At 40.4% G+C, this 23,526-nt stretch overlaps 1 protein-coding gene across 1 annotated transcript in view; it reads right to left on the bottom strand.

The window, feature by feature from the left end:
* Window positions 1-23,526, bottom strand: part of MORN1 (MORN repeat containing 1) — an 88,112-nt gene that overhangs the window by 6,652 nt on the left and 57,934 nt on the right. The window contains exons 11-12 of the mRNA XM_026660105.1: window positions 16,998-17,131; window positions 14,472-14,557 (exon numbers count right to left, since the gene is read on the bottom strand). Of these exons, the coding sequence (XP_026515890.1) occupies window positions 14,472-14,557; window positions 16,998-17,131 (220 nt within the window). The remainder of the gene's footprint in view (window positions 1-14,471; window positions 14,558-16,997; window positions 17,132-23,526) is intronic.

The following is a 23,526-nucleotide window of genomic DNA, read 5'->3' as shown; positions in this document are numbered from 1 at the left end:
CCTCCTTCCCTCCTCCTTCAGATTTAGGAACTCCTCCATATGCTGTGTTCCATTTATTATTTCTGCATTGCATCAGGAGGGAAATATTCACACTGAGCCACAGGGATTAAAGACTGAAGCTCCAGAGAAGTCAGATCACATCCGTCATATCCAGCTGTTTCCAATTCCAACCCTTCACACCTGCTTTTATTTATTATTCCTCGCTTAGACAAGACAGGGCTCATTTTTCAATCTTTAAACCTTTTCTTAAGAGGAAGAAGAAGAAAAAACAAAGAAAAAGAAATCAATCTATTCCTTTCTCTTTTGTCTCTATGAGAAAGCCCACCAAGAAGAGATTAAAACAAACTACTGACATGGCGGGACTCTGACTTAATGGGAAGCCACACAAATATTGAGGCTGGACAGCTCCCTAAAGCATGTCTCCAGCATGGTGGGGACTTCACGATGGAGTAGAAATTGTATCAATTGCAAGGATTTACTGTTAATGTAGATTCTTGTTGCAAGTTTTCTTATGCACATTTACACTGGTTTGTCAAGTTTTCGCTTCAGATGTGCAAATAACCACAAGGGGTTTGGGAAGAGGGGAGAGATCTCACTTTAGTTTAGATATTTCCTGGCTCCTACAGGGCTCTTCACTTTTACTTATCCTAGGCTATCATTCCATGGCGCATGCTTGTATCTTGTTTACAATTCATTCCAACCACTCCCCTCTCTCAGTCTGGAGCTCTGTCTCTCTTCAGGACATGGACTGCCTCGCTCACCAAATAACTGTGTTGATTTTTCAGACAGTGACTGATAAACCTTCCTAGTTGAAATCCACCCTGTGTCACTGTCTAGCCTTTTATCAGGGCGCCCCCTTTTATGGTCTTTTCAGTATATGCAGTCATTTTCATTAATAGCTCTTCGCTTACTATTAAGCAGCACTTCAAACGTATACCAGATACACAAATGCACCTTGGGCTGATTGCACAAACATCCTCACACTCCCATCTGCAGTTGCTCTTGTGGCATACGCCTAACATACCAGCCTATCATTTCACGGCGCAAGCTTCTATCTTGCTGGCAATCCATTCAGTCACTGTGTGGGAGACATTCTGATTGCACCCCCTCCCCCAATCTGGCGCTCTGGATCTATTCAATAGCTGGACTGCCTCACTCACCAAATAAGTGTACTAATTTATCAAACAATTATTGATGACTGAAAACTTAGAGTGGGGTTTTCAACAGCACCTAGGGGAATTAGAAACCCAACTCACACTGAAAGTCAACAGGAGTTGTGGGGAGGGTCTACATCCTTTAGTTGCTTTTGAAAAATTTTATCCCCAATAAATTTTGTTCTCCTTGGTAAGCTGTATGGCATATGAGTAGAGCTTGTTTTCCAGGATTTATTAATTTAATTTTTCAGGGTTTATTTTTAGCAATTTTTGAGGTCTGTGTAGATGTCCAAAAATTGGGGGTTTTCAGGACTCTGATACTGTAATGAGAAGATTTTTTAGGTACTTCCCAAAATTCTTGTATAAATAGGATATACTTTAATTTTTATACTATATATAGAAAAAGACTAAATGTTAGTTTAAGCTTTGTATGCTTGCTATTGAGCCCCTGAGTTTAGCATTTGGTGCATGTCCCCTAGGGCGTTTTAACGCAGTACTGTTTCAAACAGCACTATATTAAAGCACACTAGGGAACCTTTAATGCACACCAGTAGAGTCTATCTGAACCAATTAATGTGTAGCCATTAGTGAGCTTTAGAAATCACACCCCCATAATTCATATTATGCTCCATGTAGACAAGTCCTGAGGTACAAGCCAGGGAGCAGGGACATCATCTATATAAACCAAAATGCAGTGGGAAAGAGGTGAAACCAACATGAACCGAGTAACTGCTTCTGGTGCTTTTCCATTATTTGTTGTTTTTATTTATTTATTTGTATCGGTTGGTTTTATCCATGTTTACCAGTGAAAACATAAAATCAGAAGGCCTATGTCTGTTCTATAATTGCAGGGGCTGTGGTGGTCCAGGACTTACAAGTACACACAGAGTTCAGAAATTTCCATTATATACTTCTCCAGACAAAACAAAAACACACTTAGTTTAATGTGCTTTTCCCCCCTACTGCTGTGAGATTTTCATTGCCACTCTACACCCGCCAGTCACAGAAGCAGGAGCTCCAGCTCTTGGACCCTATGGGTCTGCTAGAGGCTAGGCAATCTCCTCTGCCTCCTGGCCGCATGCTGTGCTGATAGTGCTCTCCCTACAGGATGCCATTCCTGGAACTCCCCTTAAAAACTGTATTAATTCCTGAGCAGATTCACACTGGTTTGGAGGCTGCCCAGCATTGTGCCCGACCTTCCATGGTACCACCTCATTGCCCCCTGGTGGTGTATGAACATGTGCCCTACAGCGGGACACACTGCACGATCTTGGGAAATGAGGAACAGGACAACCCATTCTCCTTTTTGAGTGGGTAAGAATGGAGGTAAGAGGCATGGTGTGGATATTAGACTCCATGTGATCTATCCACGTTGGGATGTTTCCTCATGCTTCCATCTGATTACTTACCCCAGCTATACAAGTGCATGTTCAGTATAGACCATGATTCATGCAAAAAGACTGGTAGATAAAAATTGCACAATATCCACATCAGTCTTTTTTTAATGGGCTGGCTCCTTCCTCTCCATGAAAGAAGACTTTTTAAGAATGAAAATGATAACAGACTAGATAGAAGATATAGCCTGGCTGTTTTTAAATCCTACCATAAATTGTTCATTTAGACTTTCATCAACTGACATTTCCCTGAAAAAACAGCTTTTAATTAATTATGGTTGGTCTTACTCCTTATTTGCAAATAATTTCACATGTGAAGTTAGGCTTATTGACGGCAAAGAACATTTTCTCTAGTCATTGCAGCCACAGGTCTGGACTCAGTTCACCACTGGACTTAGTCTGTAATGCTCATTAATCCATTAAAAATCAGTTACTAATTCAGCTTAAGTGTGAAGATTTCTGCTTTAAGGGAGAATAAAAAACAGTGTAGCAATCTAATGCACCTTGACCCTCTATTTATATCTTTTTTTAGTCTCAGTTCGGTCTACCACATATCCTCAGGGAAAAAACCCCAGACATATGTAGAAATCTCAAAATTTTTGTGGTTTTTCAGAACAACAAGAACACAACAGATTGACATCTGTAAAGAACAATCAGTGTTGTTTCGTGAGTCAATAGATACCACCCAATGGAAGGATCAGACACGTTCCATGCAATTTTTTTAAATTGTTGAGTGGGATAGAATGGAATAATTTACAATGCACTTATGCTAAAGATCCATCCCTTTTTCAGTTTAAGTGTGTTACCTAAGGACTATAGTAGGACACTGTGGCCTCATCTACTCTGGGGGTGGTTGTGTAGGCTACGTGTAGCTAAACGCTGCAGTGAAAAGCAGGCTGTGTCCACACAGAGGCGTGTACCTACCTGTGTCAGTGAAAGGCTCTGGCAGGACGGAGGCAGCTCCCCACTGCTGGAGCCTTTCCCCACTGTCTCTCCTCTGCCAGAGTCTTTCCTTGCTGCTGGAGACTGGTCGGGAAAGACTCCGGCAACAGGAAGGCAGCAGGACACTGCACTGCTATTTTTAGCCCCTGCTTGGGCATGTAGAGAGCTGTGTATGGCACATAGCCACAGGGTTCAGGTGTGTCTTTGCTCACCTATGCAGTGCCTTGCTGTCTACATTGCTATTTATACCCATGCCAGGGGTGTGTGTAGTGTAGAGCTACTGTATGCATCTGATTCAAGAGGTGACTATTCCACTAAGGTTGATGGGAATAATGGATGAACCCTGAGAAGGGAATATCACACTGAGTTCACAGCTGAACCTGTGCCCATGTAGTCTGGATATGTGCAATAAGAAACCCCTATATCAGCTGTACTACGGCTATACTGTTGCGGCTACCCGGTTTTTGTAAAAGAGTGACATACATTGACTAGATATACTGTGAAGCAATTGCCCATGATACAATGTTAAAAAATAGATTGTATGGTTTGCAGTAGCATCAAGTGTCTATTCAAGTGTAAAAAAAATTAATTGACTCCATCTGTATTGGGCTAATGACTGATTAAATGACTAATCACGGAAGTCTTAATTAAAACCATTTTTCTGTACAGAAGAGGATGGGGGGAGGTAGGTGCTCATTAATGTGTTACAATGTGTGTCAGATTCCGTTTGTGTCATTTACTAACAGCCGTCAAATGAGTAATTATGCACAAGGTCATTTTGTGTAAACTTTTTGCATACATCATCAGACTGATTGGATTAGGTCTTGGTGCTCGACTGGGTTCTGCATGTGGCTGCATTTTTCCATCACAAAACAGGTAATTAAGATTGCTGAGAATAAGCAATAAAGAGGTTAACATTTCTTCCGCCTCCCTTGCCCCACCCCCCAAGCCAGCCAAAAGATTCTTGCAGGACTTTCATGTATTGTTGGATAAAGCCCCTGGCCACGTTTACTAAATCAGGCCCATTCTCAGCAGCTGACACAATTTAAGATTATTCAGGAAATGACAGTGATCTCTATCACATTATGAAATTCTATAATATGCAAGGAATTTCTCTCATGAATCAAATGACCAGGCTACTTAAAAAGAAAGGAAAAAAAGAGAGTCCTTTTAAGTAAAGGAAGACGGCAGTCTAAAATTAAGAGATGATTTTAGATTTTATTGGCTAGTCACTTGACTGCCCCGATGCTTAGTGACCTTTGCTATGGAAAAATAACAAACTCCCTCTGCCTTGACAGCTGAGCCCAATCTATTTAAAACAATATATTAAAATAAGTAGTAGATTAAAAAAGATACATCTTGAGCATTAAATAAGCCAACTTTCCACTTGCATGTAACTCATGCCTATGATCTATGCTTTTTAATGAGAAGTGTTGCATTGGCACAGCTGTAGCATTTTATATGCAAGAGAGGAGCCCAATGTATAAACTGTAATATAGAAATACATTGTTTTCTCTGACTGTTGTCCTCCAATTTCTAACAAATCACTGCTTCAGCCACTGGAAAAACGTTATATCACTAGTTCTAAAACAATTACGTATGCTAAAGATTATATAATAATGTCTTGTTTGTAAACTAAAGCAATTAATAAAGCTTGTGTGTGTGTGTGTATAAAGTAAGCCAATTTGTTGACATTTTCGGGTACAGATAGGTTACTACTATAGCAATGCAAGTGCCCAATCCTGCAAACATTATTCCCATGAGTAGTCTTACTGAAGTCAAGTGAAGACTACTCAGGCAACTAGAGTTGCAGGATGAATCTTTAATTCAGTTCCTCTAGAATCAAACCAATCTGCTAATGTGGATTAAGACTTCTTCATAAATTACCACTTTAAAAAAATCTGGTCTTCTGGCCTATAATGGTGATTGAGAGAAATCTGCAGTGACATTCACTATAAGCACATCCTTCTGTGAAACTGGGGCATGTTGTTTTAGAGTATACCCCATTGATTCAAGACTATTGCTCAGAATATTGATGAAGAAATTACAGGGACAAAAAAGATGAAAAGAATCTTAGTCATGACTATGTAATTTCTGATTATACTTTTGGCTTGATTAAATGCTCTCCTGTCTAAACTCTTCAAAGTCATGTAGGTTAGATGAAATGTATATATAAAGCATTACAGTTTCAGAGTCATTTGAGAAATTTTGCTATATTACCAGCTCCAATCAAATCTCAGAAACAGATTTCAATTAGTTTTAATTAATTACATTGTAAACTTTAGTCAAATTTGACCCAGCATACCAAGTAACTGAAGAAAAATAAAATCAGTGACCACATATCCCTGATGATGCTGAACACAGTTATCTTAGAAAGAAAAATGTATTTTAATAATAAATCAAGGGCTGGAATTTATTATAGGATTTATTGAGGGGTGAATTCAGCTCTGGTGTAAGCAGGTATAACTCGGGATTAATTTGGCCCTCAATGCCTAAAACAATAACCAAACCCAAAGATGAACTATTCCTAATCTGGCTGAAAAACATGAAATTTCTTTTCATTAGAAGAAAAACACTTGCATTTTTAAAAATATAAAATTCCTGTGAACTCCAAAAATAAGTAACCTATTAGTCAGAGAAGATCTTTCAAAACCTGAAGTGAAATTTTATTTTAAAAAAATGGAACAATTCAGCACAATCTGCACTCCCCTTCTAATGCAAATGAAAAACTATTGCACAACTACTTAAATTACAGGGTGGTGTGTCATTCTTAATCTTCATAGAAATGTAGGAGTTCCTGTTTCAATCACTTCTATTGTTTGAAATATACCAGATGATAATGGAGTGGCTGCCACTGTGGGCAGAGATTGATTCTTATGTGAAGCTAATAAATGAGTTAATGTATAACTTGCTGTAGGTTACGAAGAATTACTAGACAGCGGAGAAGATCAATGTATGAGACAGCTGCAAGTACATTAGGTGACCTAATTGTCTGAAACTCCAGCATAGTCTCTTTTCATACATGCATTGATTATATAGGTTACTCATTAGCTTTGATGGTTTATAAAGAATTAAACCAAGTTAAAAGCACTAAGGGCCAAATTTATCCCTGGTGTAACTCAACTGAGCACTACATTATGGTCAGGTTAGGAACTGTAGCATCCAATTTCTGGTATTTTGCAGAAATCATAACTTCATCAACTAACTTCTTCAGTTCTTGAACCAAAGTGATGGAACATGGTTAAACATCTATCGTAAGTTTGACTGTGTATAGAGGAATTCGATCCAAAGGACAAGAATTAAGAGTAAAAAGAAAAAGCTATACCAATATGTTGCTATACTGAGCAAATACTTAGCGATGAAGAGAACCTCTTAGCTGTCAAGTGACTGCATATTGGGATCAGAACCATGCTAGCCACAAAGACAATAATTAAGAAGCATGGTTCTGATTGTACTCTACTTGTGAACCTCTTGTCAACATGGTGATAGTTTGCATGGTTCCAGTGTGGACAAATGCAGTAGCAGAAACTATGCCTTACTAAACTAGTTCTAACAAGGCTACAGACTATTTTTTTTTTTTAACATGGTTGGGATCCGGAGAGGGACTTTCCCCTCACACTATGCCTCCTCTCAGAGGCACAGCACAAAACAGTGTTAAGCGCAGATGAAAATAGTGTTACAATCATATTTCAAAGCAACATCAGACATGAGTACACCACATAGTGTGGACACAGGCAAAGAATTTCAGAATATATCACAAACCAATTAAGCATGTTTGCCAACAAGATGTCATAAAAATCTTTTAATTGCACTTCTCACTTAATATGGCATAGATCTGATATTCCCAGTTGTATTATTTGGGGCCAAATAATGCTCTCCGTTACATCCATGCACTGCCACTGAACTCAAAGGAAAACAATCTGCTTTCAAGCTTAGTTAAACCATGATAAATGCAACTGTGACATTTAAATTTATGAAAAAAAATACCATGATAGTGTCTTTTTCACTGAAATTTTTAAAAACACAGGGAACAACAGAACTGATTCTATTAGATGTATTTCCTGCAACACCTGGGTCTACACATATTTATGTGAAAAAAAATGTTTTACAGATCTCCGTCTGTAAGTACATCTCATGTTGAAATACAGCATAAAGCTTATATTGATTTATACTCAACGAGTGTAATAGGACACTGCTTCGATTTTATAAGCACAGACGTGGTCACAGTTAAAAACATTTCTCAAGCTTTCTTTCCAGGCTTGTACTCCACGTCGGATCCACAAATTCTCATAGTGACCTATATAATGATCACCCTTATTTTCATATTAAATGGCACATCCTAATTAACAAAACTGCAAGACCTGCATTAGTAGCTTTTTAAGGATCACTGCCAGTATGCTAATTACAGTCTCAGAAAATAAATTCCAAAAGTTCAGTTCCAGACATGGCAGGAACTATTTTCTATGTTTTATTTTCCATTTCTGGAACAAACGTTAGGTTTACACTTAGAGAACACATGGGGGCTGATTTTATTTAATTTATCAGCTCTTTCAGGCAGGATCCTTCTTTCTGTTCTGCCTTTGAACAGTACCCAGCATAATGGGGTCGTGGTCCATCAGTGGGGCTCCTACATGCTACCTCAATAGAAATAAATAGGAGTAGTAATAATAATTTTCAGAGATGCTGAGCACCCACCGCTCCTATTGACTTCAATTGCAATTGTAAGTGCTCAGCACTTTTGAAAAATCAGGTTCGTAATTTAAGAAAAGAAGAGAACTGGACAAAGCATATTTAAAACTATTACCTGGTATTCCAATTTCCTCCTTTTATCTTTAAATATTGATTTGTTATTTACTTTTGTTCTTACACCCATTTATTTATTGTCCCCTCATTCATCTGACTCAATGTTTCTTTGGTGCCTTATATTTCTGATGCATTTTCTTAAGGAGGGATATTTCTAAGCTAAATTTGATTACTAGCAACATATGTGTGTAGATTTGCCTATTCTAGGAAAGTAGATGATAGGTCTTCCAATGTCTTTTATCTTCCAACATTGGCTAATTCTTCCATGCAGTTTTTGTCTAAGGTTGATATATTCTTTCACTCGTTCAGCTACATTCCCATTTACCCTGATTTCTTTTTTCTATCTGTTGAGCATTATCTCCATCATGTACATTTTCAGGCCCAGACTTTAGCTCCTCTATCAACTCTTGAAGTTCATTTATATTATCAGGAACCAGGACAATAGCTTATGCAAAATGGCAGCTCTCTGTTTATGATGATGCTTTTTTCTTTCCAGACTTATCTCTGGAAGACATTCTGTAGATACACCATAGAGCGCTTGGGAAAGCTTTGGTCTCCGAATCTTTCGGCTTGTGTAGGCATACAGTGTAATATACATACAAAAGCACCCAACGCTGAATGTACAACAGTCTGAATCCTAATGTCTACCATCAGCCATTATCTGAGGTAGGTTTGTCATTATTAATCCTTTGGGCACAAGGTTTACTTTCAGTTCAGCCTCTACAAAGATTTGGAAGCTTTTAAAAGTAGTTATTTTTTGTACTCTGTAGGTGAACTTACAGGGTCTTCTTTTCTACCAGCTGTAGAAGGAAAGGGAATCACTCAATTAATCTTCTCCCAGTACTTTCTCTTCCTCCTGGAATACTAGTTTGATTAACCATGGAATGCAATGATGAAGACAATGAGATAAGACATTACTAGTCTGGAACCTATCAGTCCAGATATGCAAATCAGACAGGTATAAAGGAAAATTTCCCACCTGAAAACTGGATTTCTGTGATTCAGACATTTCTTTTGAAAGCAGAGGTGGATGATTATAGGTTACTTTGTGCCCTAAGGTTTTGAAAATCTTTAAGCTCATCAATCTACTGTACTCATGCAAGGATATATTTTGTACCAGGTGTTCATCTAGTCTAGTGTCCTATCTCTGACAGTGGTCAATACCAGATACTTCAGAGAAAGGTGAAAAATCAGAGGTCCCCAAACTGTGGGGCTTGCCCCTCTACGGGGGCATGGAAGAACTTTTGGGGTGGGGTGGGGGTCGCAGCTGGGGCCCAGCCCAGCCTGCATGGGGGGTGGGGAGGGAGTGCCATCCAGCTCTGAGGCTGGCCCCATGCCCGGGGTCCTGGCTGTTGGCCTTGGCCCCCAGCCTCAGCTCTGCCCCTGCCCCCAGGTGTGTCCCCAGCCTCAGCCCCCTTACCCTGTCTGTGTCCCCCACTTCCAGAGCTGCGGCCCTGCTCCCGGCCCCAGAGGGCAGGGGGGAAAATGGACAGAGGTAAGGGGAGGCACGAGGTAAAAAGTTTGGGGACTACTGGTGAAAATGGAGAGTGGACAGTTATAGAAAATAACCTGCCCTAAGGGAATTTTCTTCTCAATAAGTGCCAATGAATGAGTTGGCATAATTCCTGAATATTCATTTTACACTTTTTAAAAATTCTATCTAATGTAACTGAATGTTCTCAACATCCATATAAGTGTCTAATCCTTTTCATTGGCCTTAGTAATATCCAGAGGCAACGGAGTTCCACGGGTTAATTATAAATTATGTACAATAACAAAAATCCTTTTATCATTTTCAAATTAATTGCCTTTAAATTGTATTGAATATTGCTTTGGTATTATGAGAAAGAGTAAACAGGAGCCCCTCTCGAAACAAAACAATCCCCCTTCTTTTCAATCTCTCTTCATATGGAAGTCTCTCCATGCCTCTAATAGCTTTTGTTGCCCATGCTACATTGCCTTGGCACTCCAAGATTTTGGCACTCCAACCAGTTTGAAAGGTCATGATGAAGTGTCTTGTTCAATATCTAGAGGCCACTGAAAATCACAAAGAGGCTAATCCTGCAACTCTTACTGACACTGAAGTCAATGGAGCTGTTCATGTAATTACTAGAATGAGCAGACAATGCAAGACGGGGTTCCATGATAGTTATTTTATGCGTTGCTATTCTTCAGTAATAGAAAGAGGTAGGAGGATTCTGGGCAATGGCAGATTTCCCTAATGTCAAGATTTTAAAGAACTACATGTATATCAACTGTAATCCCTTAAAGAGATAGTAAACGACTGGCAACGAACAGGAAGATTACAGCTAATGTCACCTCCATCACAACCAAAATAGTGGAAAAGGGTACACATGGTATCTTAATCTTGCAGATGACAACTTTACCATCTGCTCCAGAAGATGTCTCCTTAATCAGTTTGTTGATAAGAAGAGATGCAAATTAGATATCACCCATTCTTCTATTTGTTTTGTACAGAAAGCATAATTTTTGCATGAACGTCCAACTGTGTTCTCATCCTCTTTATGTCACAGCAACCTCATTTATCAGTCATTCTTCTCCATATGAAAAGATCTATAATGAGGAGTCTGTCATTGCCCAGCTCCTCTGAGTCAGGAGTTTTCATTTTCCCCTAATATTTGCTGCTTCTGCTGCAGTTTAATTTGCTGTTGTCTCATACCACAGCATTTATGCAGTCACATCCGTGGATAGAATATGGAAAAGGCTTAGTGTTTGCCTTCAGGGTTGCAAATGGATTAGATGGCACTGAGAAACCAGATTCTTGATCTGCTACATTTTCAAAGGAACTCAAAGGAAAGTTTGATTCACTGTACTGAAATTATTGTGTAATTATTCCTGGGTAAGAAGTCATGGCATTTAAATATTGTTTTTCCAGTGGGTCAGCTGGGCAAGAACATCTGTAGGGTGAAGCTGTTGAAGGAAAAATGAAGTCCAGAACATATTACAGTTTTCTCTTTTAAATGAAAATCTCAAAAAGACAATAAATTATCCATAAAATTGCTTTTGCTTGCACGTGACAAATGTAACATATTCTGGTACTCCTTTCAAAAAAGCTATTTCTAGGGGCATAATATTATGCAAAAGCCAGAAATAGTAATTAAATTTCTTTCTTATTTCACATCTAAGCAACAGGGATCAAACCCATGGCTTTGTATTCTGAAGATGACATTGTTATTTAATGGAAGCAATTTCTACTAGTGTCTCTAGATTTCAAACAAACATCTGAAGCAATTTATACACACTGAGCCAAATGCTGATAAGACGCCAGAATTCAATTGTACTGAAATGGATCACCTTGATCTAAGAAGGAGGTAAGTGTCATGTGTTCTTTGTTAAGAGCCAGAATTTCAGTTATATAAATTCTATCATCACATTTTCAACTTTTAACATAATCACTACACTGCCTATTGATGATGCATAGTACACAGAATATCTATACTCTCAGCAACAAGAGCGTAAGAGCTTTCCCTCTTTAACATACAGATAAAGGTTACAGTTACGTCTGAAAAACATGGGCTGTGATCTCCTCTTTACATCTAAACAAAGACACACAAAAGATTAATGTAGCTATAAACTCTCCAAAGCTCTTCATAGTTGTTTAGAGAATGTCTTCCAGAGTTAGAACAGGAAAGAAAAATATAATTATCATAAACAGAAGGCTGCCAGCTATGAGTGACACAAACAGAAATACTATCGTACTATGACTGCCTGAACAGATATATATTAAGACTGACACTTCCACCCTTTTGTCTTTACTGATTTTTCTGATATTCCTGGGCCTACAGCCCTAAAATTCAAAACAGTTCCAAGACGGTCAGAGGGGAAGACCAATGGGGCAGAATAAAGGCTGGGGTATTCAGAGAAGAGATGTTGTAAGGGATAATTCATTTCTCCTATTGGTTTGTCTGTGTGATGGTTGCTTGGCAGAAAATCTGGCATTTGTGGGGGGGGAAAAGTTGTTTTTCCTCATTAGAGGTTTGTTTTACAGTCACTGAATCTCAGCTCTGATGAGACAAAAAATGCCTTTTGGGGATAAATATTGGGTCTTCTATAATAAGTGCCCATCCCAAGAGAGGTTGTTGGGTTGGACCAGCAGAAATAAGACACAGTACCCTGAAAGCGGGGGAGGCGAGAGCGAATTGGTGAGGCTAGGGGGACCAGGATGGCTGACTGGTTCTTGTGCCTGTCAGCCAGGTATATTTAAACTCTACTTGGCTTTTCAAAGGCCTGTTGGACCTTTAGCTGTCCTGTCCTCCCTCCACTTAGTTGTAGCACAGGAGCTGAGTTTTTCAGGATGCTATGGGTCTGAACAATCACTTGTTTTGGGATCAGAAAAGAATTTTTTCTGTTAGGCCAAACAGACCTAGATTCAGTGGGCTTTTTCAGCTTTCCTGCAGCCTCATGGAGGCCCAGTTGGGTTGAAAGGAATAGGACTTGAAAATTTAATGTTAGGAAAGGTAAGACTGTTAAACTTGTCACTATTTGTAGCCAGTGGCTAGTGTGGATAAAGGCTAAAAGGGCCACCTCCTAGAGCTGAGACCTGGGATTTCAGTGGTGGACCTTGTGCCTGTAGGAGAAGGGGAAACCTTAAGTCTTCGTGGACTGAGATCACCCCTTGGTAGTCATAGGGGTGTGGTTTCAGATGTCAGCTGAGGCCTAGGGGTAGGCTGAGAAGGATTTTCACCAATTTATACATGGTGGGACCCTGTAACCCCACCACACTGGACCCCATTAAATGCTGGGTATGCAAGAATAGGGGTTGGCAAACAGTGCCCCAGCATTAATTTAATAAAGTAGCAGCCTGATGCTTAAAATCTGTCCCTTGTGTCTGTGGTTCATTTGCTGCTGTGTCCTGATTCTCTGAACTGTCTACAGAGTCAGCACAACAGGGGGTTGAAACAGTAGGCAGCCTCAATGTTGTCACAGATGTTTCTATGACATACATTGGAAAAACTTTTTCAACAATTACTTTTGGATACTGAAGACATAGTAAAACTTTGCAGTGATGAAACCAGTACAGCTATCATGGGGTAACCAAAGGACTGGGAGTCAATGAGATTGCTTGGCTTCCTCTGCTTTTCCTTTAATACATTATGATGTATTTGTTGATTTTTCCTTATGGTATCACAATTATTTTTGTTATGACACAAAGCAGCTATCATCAGGGTTATGTGTACTGTGTGATTCCCCAGCCAGTGAATCTATCCCTTGCCCATCCCTTGCTGCAGAAAATTTGCTCCAGAATCTAGATCTTCATATAAAATAAAATCTTTCTACGCCTCATGGTTATGAAGATTACATTTGTTTCACTATGTCAAGATAAACTAATGCACTGATCTCTGCCTGAACTAATAGCTCTGACAGAAGTGCCATATTTCTTATCAAGCTGACAAATTAAACATCAACATTGTTAATTATTTCATTGCTGACCAAAGCAGGAGAATGACAATCATGCCAGGAAGATCTGCATGAGCAGAGTCTCAATTTGAAGTTTCATTTTGAATGATGGGAGTATAGAGCTTGAAAGAGTACTTCTCCTTTTCTTTCCCCAATTCACCTCACGAACCATAAGAAAATATGATCACTGCATGACCACTGTTGTCCAAAGCAGCTCTGAAAAACTTTACTTGCCACATAGTTCAAGGAGACACTTTTTTTAACATAGATTTGTTTATTCTAAATCACTCCCTGCCCTCCTTTCTAATCATCATTATCATCACCACCTTGATAAAAAGTGGACAACATAGATTTTATGTCTGGACTGCTAAATATGAGAGCAATTTTAGAAGCATGATCTAATCCTCCTTTACTTATGACATTTCAAAGAGTTTATTCTAGAAACAGATTTGAAGTTAAAACCTATACACACACTTCCTGTGCAAGGTGCCCTGGTAGATGTGTAGTTCGGTTAACTGTCACATCCAAATCAAATATGTATAAATGTATATGTCCGAAGTAAATTATAAAAACCTTAGAAATATATTGATGTAAAGTGTGAAAGGCAATATTATATGATAATTATGGCAGTGGTCGACAAAGAGAAAACAGAGTCATTTCACATCATAGAAGCACCTGTTGCTTGCTGCATGAAGGTAAGCATTGCTTTAAGTGGAAAGCATCCCCCAGCTGAGCAGCAGAAATACTGATTCACACATACCTGCTGTCTACAATTTTCTCCTGTGAGACTGTCATCTTCTCAGCTTTCTCAGCAGATATCCTTCCACTTGGCTTTTTGCCTCCTTTCTAGAGCGGAAAAAGGAAAATGTATTTCTGCACTGCTCAAGGGGACTGCCAAAAAGTGGAGTTGTAATTTATGATGTGCTAATGTTTTCCTTTGCGTTCATAACTGAAAATAACTACTAATGCAAAATCATCATCACTTGGATTTGGTGGCTTTTGATTTGCATATATGCTCCAGATTCTGCTATAACCTTCATGTCACATATTTATTCCTGTAAGCAAAATTTGGCCCCCAACACCTACAAAATCAACATCCCTTACATTTCCCTTAGGCAAATCACAGTAAGGGAAATGACAGTTTATACAGCTCTGTATTTTTAAGAATCTAAGACAATTTGGATCATGTAGTCTGACCCTGTTCCTGCATTTTGTAGGAATCTGCCTACTTTATTCCCACTAAGTTTTTGTCTCATTGGTACATGACTGTTTGCAGCGATGCAGTCTCATCCACCTCCTTTGGTGTAGTCCTGGCCACAACAGTGCTAACTATTAAGAACCTTCTCCAGAACTTTTCTTTCTTTAGCTTCAAGCCATTGGTCCTGATCCTACCATCTTTTAAAGGTATCTTATAAACCACAGCAGGCCAAATGCTACCTCTGTGTGCAACCCTACAGATGTCATTTCACTTTTTTAAATTAATGTTTTCTTTTCAGTTTCTTCATTAAAGTCATTATGGCTGATCACAGAATTTTGCTCTTGGTATTTGATTGGGCTGATATTTTTAAAGCATCAGTAGAGTAGGAGAAATTATTTTTGGAAGTCTTAAGAAAATGAATCATTGTTTTAAATATTTTTCCACATTCACACTATACTGTGATACAGAGCCTATTTGTACTGCTGTAGGTAACATTGAATTTGACAAGGCTGAAAGGTTGATCAGTTTCACTTGTCTTTTTTTTTTTCTGATACTTTGTTTTGGGTCCCATCCTGCAGGGATATATTGCAAAGCCAGGGAAGTTATGATCAGGAGCATTACCTGAGTCAGATATTTTTTCTTTTTTTTAATTCTAGTGATTGTCACAGGAGAGATGTTATCTTGTATTTTTTATCGTCAGAAACATTATAGTTAGCAACTGAACATTACAATTATTTAAGGTTAGTTTACAGTCAATTAGATTTCAGGAACTTTCAGCATTATATCTTACTATGGCTCAAATCTAATCTAAAGATAGCGTTTTAACCAGTCAAAAAGTTATGATTTTGGTAGTTACCTATTCATACAAAATACTGTTTGCATTGAAAAAATGATATATTTGTGCCGTAGTTTTACTCTAGTTTTCTATATGGAAGAGTGGTCTACCTGGCTCATGTCTGGTTATTTATTATTAGTATTTCTATCAGGGCAGCGCCTAGAGGTCCTGGCTGAGATCAATGTCCCATTGTAAAAGATAGCTCTTGCCCTGAAGAGCTCACAACCTAAATGGGCAAGACAGACAAAGGGAGGGAGAAAAAGAGATTTGCCACTGTTGCTGTCAGAGCTGGAACTGAATCCAGATTTCCTGAGACTCAGTCATGCATCTTATTCACAAGACTATCCTCCTCAAACATAGTCCACAATTTTACACCATTAGTATCCTATCAATACTCTGGATTCTTCATTTTGGCTCTACAGCTGCTGGTGAGTCAAGAACACACATGAAAATCTACAGAGATGAGTGTCTTTTCCCATGCTTTGAACATATAAAGCCGTATATTTTGTTAATATTGTAGTAATCTGTATGAACTTCACACCAACTATGAGCTCATGTGTAATTTCTTTTTTCCAAAAACTTGCAAAAGGACAAGTAAGTATTAGCTACTGTAGGATTTTGCAGGAAGTTACACGGGCTTTTCAGGGGACTTGCAAATCATATTTAGAAAATGAGAACAAACAAACAGTGGGTCACCATCATGGTCTCATATTATCTTTTGTTCAACATGTAGGTGAATGTGTTCGCCTTCTCCGTAAATATCACCATTTGGAAGGTGTCACTGGAGATAGTGTGGAAAACCAGTCTCTCCCTGCATTTTTAGGTATATTATCACTAATTACTTGTTTGTTTATATCAGAAAAAATATTATGGTGCACCAAATTTCTGCAGATCTCAAAAGAACTCACGGTTGCTCTCTTTTGCTGCTGTTGATTAACATGGGCATCTGGAGGGACAAAGTTGCCAGGAAGTGAAACACTAACTAACAATTAACATTAGTTATTCTTGCCTTGCCAAATTTGACTTGCTCATGGCCGGCATTTTTCTTTATGTGAGAGCAAAGCAGTTATTTTTTTCCCCATCGACATCATCACAATGGAAGAGCAGATTTGGTGCTTGGGCTTGTATAATTATCCAATGATTTTGCAAGGATGAATTAACAGTATTGATTTATAGAGGGAACTGAGACAGCTGATAAAGTGTCCAGTTTGCTTGGAACAAATTAAAAATGTTTTATAATGAAGTCTTCTTACTTTGTTTAGTTCATCCAAAAGCATGAATGGTTGATAATTAGCCGGAGGAGGTGCAAGCATGATGTTTCTGAAAACAACACAGCCACGCTCCACTCTCTGACTGGCTGGAGGACGGAGACTTTCACCTTCAAATCCTGAAAAGTGACAAAGGAAACACATTTAAGAAACCAGCAACAAAGTGCTATGAGCATAATTAACTAACACAGGGGTTCTCAAACTGGGGGTCGGGACCCCTCAGGGGGTCGTGAGGTTACAACATGGGGGGTCGCGAGCTGTCAGCCTCCACCCCAAACCCCGCTTTGCCTCCAGCATTTATAATAGCGTTAAATATATAAAAAAGTGTTTTTAATGTATAAGGGGGGGTCACACTCAGAGGCTTGCTATGTGAAAAGTACAAAAGTCTGAGAAACCTTGAACTAACATAACAGCTGCTAATGCGTCTCTATGTGCCTGATTCTGCCACTCTTACTCACGTTGAGTAATACTTTACTACATAAGTAACGTCATCACTTCTCAAGAAGTGAAGATACTACTCAAAATAAATAAGGGAGATAGAATTGGGTCCTGTTATATTGTTTGCAAAGTAATATACTGTAGATATTGTAGGAATTAAATGTACTGTACGATATGCAACTGTTTGCCTTTCATGCAAGTGCCAAGACAAGTATCAAACCTTGCTTTATTGGTATCTATATATTTAATACCCTACTGAAGTCTTGTAATTCACTCAGCAGATGTGTTTTTATATTTGAGGGGGAGGGGAAATCTTCTTTGTGACCATCTGTATCTTATAGAGATCAGAAGAGAAGATGTTTTACATTGCTAATTTATGGTACTGCCTACATCATTTGGAATTGGCTGAAGTAGATATGGCAAGGCCAGGCTACTGGAAAGTGCTTTGTTTGCTTAACCTAGTAGTTATGCTCAGAAACAGCAAGTGTTTTCTGCATAATAGAAACAAATCATACATTTGTAAAAGGCTAATATGGATTTACATGTATACTCCCTTTATGAAGAGTGACGGCAACAGCAAATAAATAAATATATTCAGGGATATTAAAACACTTTCCAGACCTTAAATAAGCCGCACAACATCCCGAAAGAACAGATAAATATTATTAGGCCCACTTACAGTGACATAAACTGAGGTATCGAGGGTTATGTAACTAGAGTAAGGTCACCCAACTACTCAGTGGTATAGCTGGATATAGAAATCATGGGGCCAGATTCTCCATCCTACATGAGCTCTGCTCCGGTACAGTGAAGAGGAGGCTGTCAGAGAGCTGGTTGTGTCCCCCTAATTTAAACCACATTGCCCTCGCATATCTTAGAGGAGCAAGGGAACAGCTGTAACTTACAACACTGGCATAAGGACCCTCAGGCTTTATGTCAGTGGAGGATTGGGAGTAGTAGAGATCTGCTGTTCTTCCATGCCCTACCCCACCTCTGTAATGCCATCTTCTTCCCATTACCCTGATGACTGAGGGAGGACAGTCAAAGGATGGTGAAGCCACTTCCACCAGCAGAGAGTTCCCTACACAGGAGGCTGTCTCTGCTGGCCATCTTGACTGATGCGTTGCAAAGTGGAAACTATAGCTAAGGGGTGCACCCTCCTCAGTACACACAGTATGCAAAGAATTCAATCTCTATTTAATTGTAGCTCTTCTGGCAAAGTATTGCTGTGAGGAATTTGGTGGTGCTGTAGATTTGTCTTTACTAGGAATGCTGTAGGAAAAAGCATCGCCTGCTTGGCAGAAAAGAAACACAGAGATAGAAATGGGAGGATAGGGAAAGACGAGTGGCGGTATGCAAACCAGGCACGCTACAGTATATTTACCCAAGAAGATTACAGTAGTTACACAGTATAGATTCAATTCTGCAAGGCACTGAGTGCCTTCAACTCCAAGTGATTTCAATAGCACCTCCAGGAGTTGCTGAGCACCTTGCAGCATGGAACCCTCCATGAAAACCCGATGTGCACCTGACAATTATTTCCCTTAGTTCTTTAACTTGCTTTATTAATGGCTGAGATGACAGGTGGTTTAACTGCTTCATGTTTTCAAGCAGTGATGCCTGTCATGTTTGCCTGGTTTAGCCTCTCTTAAATTGTGTGTAAAATAGTGATCAAGTTAATCTGTATGGCTGCCTTTCTAGAATGGCAACCTCCACAGTAATTGACTAGGAAAGCAATAACATAGTCAGTCAGGGCATCAACATGTAGAAAAATAAGAATAAGTCTAGAAATTAAATGCCTCATTTTTTAATTAAAATAACAAAGTCAACAAAACATACATGGTGCATTCATTAGACTAGCATGGCCATGTTTATCATTCATAAACTGACCTGAGACATGGAAAAATAGGAATTAAATTATTTCTGATAATATTTTATCCAGTGTAGCATTGGAGAAATTAACATTTCCGTGGATAACATAACTATGTCAAATATTAATTTTTAATGTGTGCAAATAATTTAACAAATTTAAATAAAAAAATCAAAGATGTTTGGTGAAAGCTTCTCCTTGTCTACCTTTATTCAACAGATTAAGGCTGATTCTAATCTCCCACTAGTGCAATTCAGCAGTATAATTGCACCAAAGTCAATGGAGTTAAGCTGATGTAAAACTTATGAGAGAGGAGAATCAGACACATTGGCCTAAATGTTCAAAGTTGAGTGACTAAAGTTAAGTTCTTAAATTTATATTTATATAAATAAAAGTAGTCTAATTTCCAAAGGATTTGAGCACCCACAAGCTCCAATTCATTGCAATGAAATTTCAAATTGGAAAATCAGGACACTTATTTAGGTGCCTAAATACCAATTTAAAAGTCTAATTGTAGGCACCCAGATGTGAAAATTATGGTCATCGTCTTCTAAAGCATAAGAACATGAAGTATAGAGCAGTTCTCCTCTTCAAACAAAAAAGAACCAAACTGAAGTAATTTATACTTCCATGCACACAAGAAGAGCAGTAGCTAGAAACGAGAACAGGGCAGGAGTGTTCCGCCTCTGTTCTGGATACACCCCACTTCCCCTGAAACCAGCAGACAAATTGCTCGCAGGGTGGAACTCTGCAGGGACATTCCAACATGGTGTCTAGGAGTTGGGAAGTGCCCTGACATGTAACTTCTCAACCTGGAAGGAATAATTTGCATGGGTTGGGGTGTTCTGTGCTTAGGGTGGAGCAGAATAAGGTTGCCTTTGCCTTATTTCCTGAACAAAGCTGAAAAAAGCAACAGAGAGTCCTGTGGCACCTTTAAGACTAACAGATGTATTGGAGCATAAGCTTTCGTGGGTGAATACCCACTTCGTCAGACGCATGTAATGGAAATTTCCAGAGGCAGGTATAAATATGCAGGCAAGAATCAGTCTGGAGATAATGAGGTTAGTTCAAACAGGGAGGGTGAGGTCCTCTGCTAGCAGTTGAGGTGTGAACACCAAGGGAGGAGAAACTGCTTTTGTAGTTGGCTAGCCATTCACAGTCTTTGTTTAATCCTGATCTGATGGTGTCAAATTTGCAAATGAACTGAAGCTCAGCAGTTTCTCTTTGGAGTCTGGTCCTGAAGTTTTTTTGCTGTAAGATGACTACCTTTACATCTGCTATTGTGAGGCCAGGGAGGTTGAAGTGTTCTCCTACAGGTCTGTGAAAGTGAGGGATCATTGTCCAGGATGGGTTGTAGATCACTGATGATGCATTGGAGAGGTTTAAGCTGAAGACTGTAGGTGATGACCAGTGGAGTTCTGTTCCTTGGGAGGCAGGCCGGTCCTCGCCCACAGACAACCCGCCAACTTTAAGCATATTCTTACCAGCAACCACACACTGCACCATAACAACTCTAACTCAGGAACCAATCCATGCAACAAACCTCGATGCCAACTCTGCCCACATATCTACACCAGCAACACCATCACAGGACCTAACCAGATCAGCTACAACATCACCGGTTCATTCACCTGCACGTCCACCAATGTTATATATGCCATCATGTGCCAGCAATGCCCCTCTGCTATGTACATTGGCCAAACTGGACAGTCACTACGTAAAAGGATAAATGGACACAAGTCAGATATCAGGAATGGCAATATACAAAAACCTGTAGGAGAACACTTCAACCTCCCTGGCCACACAATGAGCTTCAGTTCATTTGCAAATTTGACACCATCAGATCAGTATTCACCCACGAAAGCTTATGCTCCAATATATCTGTTAGTCTTAAAGGTGCCACAGGACACTCTGTTGCTTTTTACAGATCCAGACTAACACGGCTACCCCTCTGAAAGCTGAAAAAGTATCAGAATTTGGCTCAAGTTTTCTGGGAGAGGGGAAAAAAGCAATTACTGTATATTCTCGATCATAAGCCGGTTCGTTTATAAGCCGACACCCCCCCCCCCCAAGATGGATAAGTAAAAATGGAAAATGTTTATGACCCGTTCATAAGCCAACCCTATAATTCAGGGGTCAGCAAACTTTGGCTCCCGGGCCATCAGGATAAGCCGCTGGCGGGCCGACATGGTTTGTTTACCTGGCTGTGCTGCCTCTCCTTGCTTCCTCTGTTGGGGGGAGGGGCTGTGTCCCACCTCTCCCTCTCTATACCCGTTCATAAGCCGACCCCCTTCTCTGGTGCTTCCCTTTTTTACTAAAAAAATTTGGCTTATGAATGAGTATATATTGTCGTTTGTAGTTACAATCCTTTATCCTAGGAAGAAAATGTTAAAACAAGGTGCCTCTACTTGCAAGTGATGCAGCTATCTCTGTGGTGCCTTAATTTTATCATTATATGACATTATAAAAAGTTAAGGCTTTACTTCTGCAAGGACATTCTTTAACTAACATCTTTCTCTCCATTAGCTTTTGCTGTAGTAGCAGTATTTATGTTCCGGGCAATGAATGGGAACCATATTGCTTGCAGCATAATTTCAATTTCTTAATGCACTAATAGTTTCAATAAGGACTCTGTATCCACTAAATTTGACTGTCTCTTTTATTGACAACTGTTGTGCAATACATTTTTCAATAAAGTATCTAACACTGAAAAAGCACCCTTAATACTGCATTTTAATGAAAGAACTGGTATAATATTTACTAAGGATGGGGAAACAATCTTAGAAAAAATAACTGGTCTGGACCAAACTCACCCCTTTTATAGTGAAGGATCATGTGGAGGGAAGGGGTGCCAGTGACCTTCCAGGGAAGGAAGTGGAGAAGGCCCAAATGTCAATAAACCTCCAAACTCTGCATGAATGTTTGAATCAAGCCTCATGAGGTTTGCCAATAACTAATATTTATCCTTCATTATGTATTTCATGTTTATATACGTAAACCATGCATTAAGGGCTGAGGAGACACAGCATTGTGGTTTGGTCAGCAACTCCTGAATTCTAATCCTGGCTGAAACAAAGACTCGCTAAGTGACCTTGGGCAAGTCGTTTCAACCTCTGTGCCTCAGTTCCCTCATCTCTAAATCAGGGTAATAGTACTGATTTACCTCACCAGGGAACTGAGGATTATTTAACTGCACAGAAAGGAAGTGCTTTAAAAGGACTAAGTACCATAGTCATCTAATCCTTCTTCCACTTGGTACTAAGTCAGAAGTGGGCAAACTATGGCCCGCGGGACCGTCCTGCCTGGCCCCCAAGCTCCTGGCCCGGGAGGCTAGCCCCTGGCCCCTCCCCTGCTGTCCCCCCTCCCCTGCAGCCTCAGCTCGCTCGCTCCGCCGCTGGCACAATGCTCTGTGCAGCGAGGCTGTGAGCTCCTGGGGCAGCGCAGCTGCAGAGCCCGGCCTGACCCGGTGCTCTGTGCTGCGTGGTGGTGGTGGTGGTGGCAGCATGGCCCGGCTCCAGCGCCGCCAGCCACCGGTGCTCCAGGCAGCGCGGTAAGGAGGCAGGGAGCAGGGGGTGGATAGAGGGCAGAGGAGTTCGGGGTGGTGGTCGGGGGCGGGGGTGTGGATAGGGGTCGGGGTGGTCGGTGGGGGGAACAGGAGGTTGAAGGGGGCAGGGGTCCCGGCGGGGGCAGTCAGGAAGGAGGGGAGGTTGGATGGGGCAGCAGGGGGCAGTCAGGGGCAGGGGTTCCAGGGGCGGTCAGAAGACAGGGAGTGGGGGTGTGTGGGTGGGGCAGGGGTCCCAGAGGGGCCGTCAGGGAACAGTGGGGGTTGGATGGGGCAGGAGTCCTGGGGGGGGAAGCGGGCCACGAGCCCCTCCCTTAACCAGCCCTCCATACAATTTACGAAACCCGATGCAGCCCTCAGGCCAAAAAGTTTGCCCACCCCTGTACTAAATATACAAAACTGAAATAATTAACTATACCCTTACCTAGGTGCTATGTGACTCCAACTGCCTCCTCATCTATAACCAAGTCCTCCCACCTCCGCTCCCCTTGCTCCTCAGGCCCCTCTTGCCTTTTTATATCGCTCTCAAGTTGTGGCATTCCCCCAAGGCCGACGCAACCCATTAGGCAACCTAGGCGGTTGCCTCGGGCGCTAACATTTGGGGGACGGCGACCACGGTGGCTGGATCTTCGGCCACCCCGGTC

Source organism: Terrapene carolina, unplaced genomic scaffold (genome assembly GCF_002925995.2).
Source record: "Terrapene carolina triunguis isolate 2854851 unplaced genomic scaffold, T_m_triunguis-2.0 Scaffold714, whole genome shotgun sequence".
Classification (NCBI taxonomy): Eukaryota; Metazoa; Chordata; order Testudines; family Emydidae; genus Terrapene; species Terrapene triunguis.
Note: the sequence above shows the minus strand (reverse complement) of the source record. Positions and strands in the feature narration are given on the sequence as shown.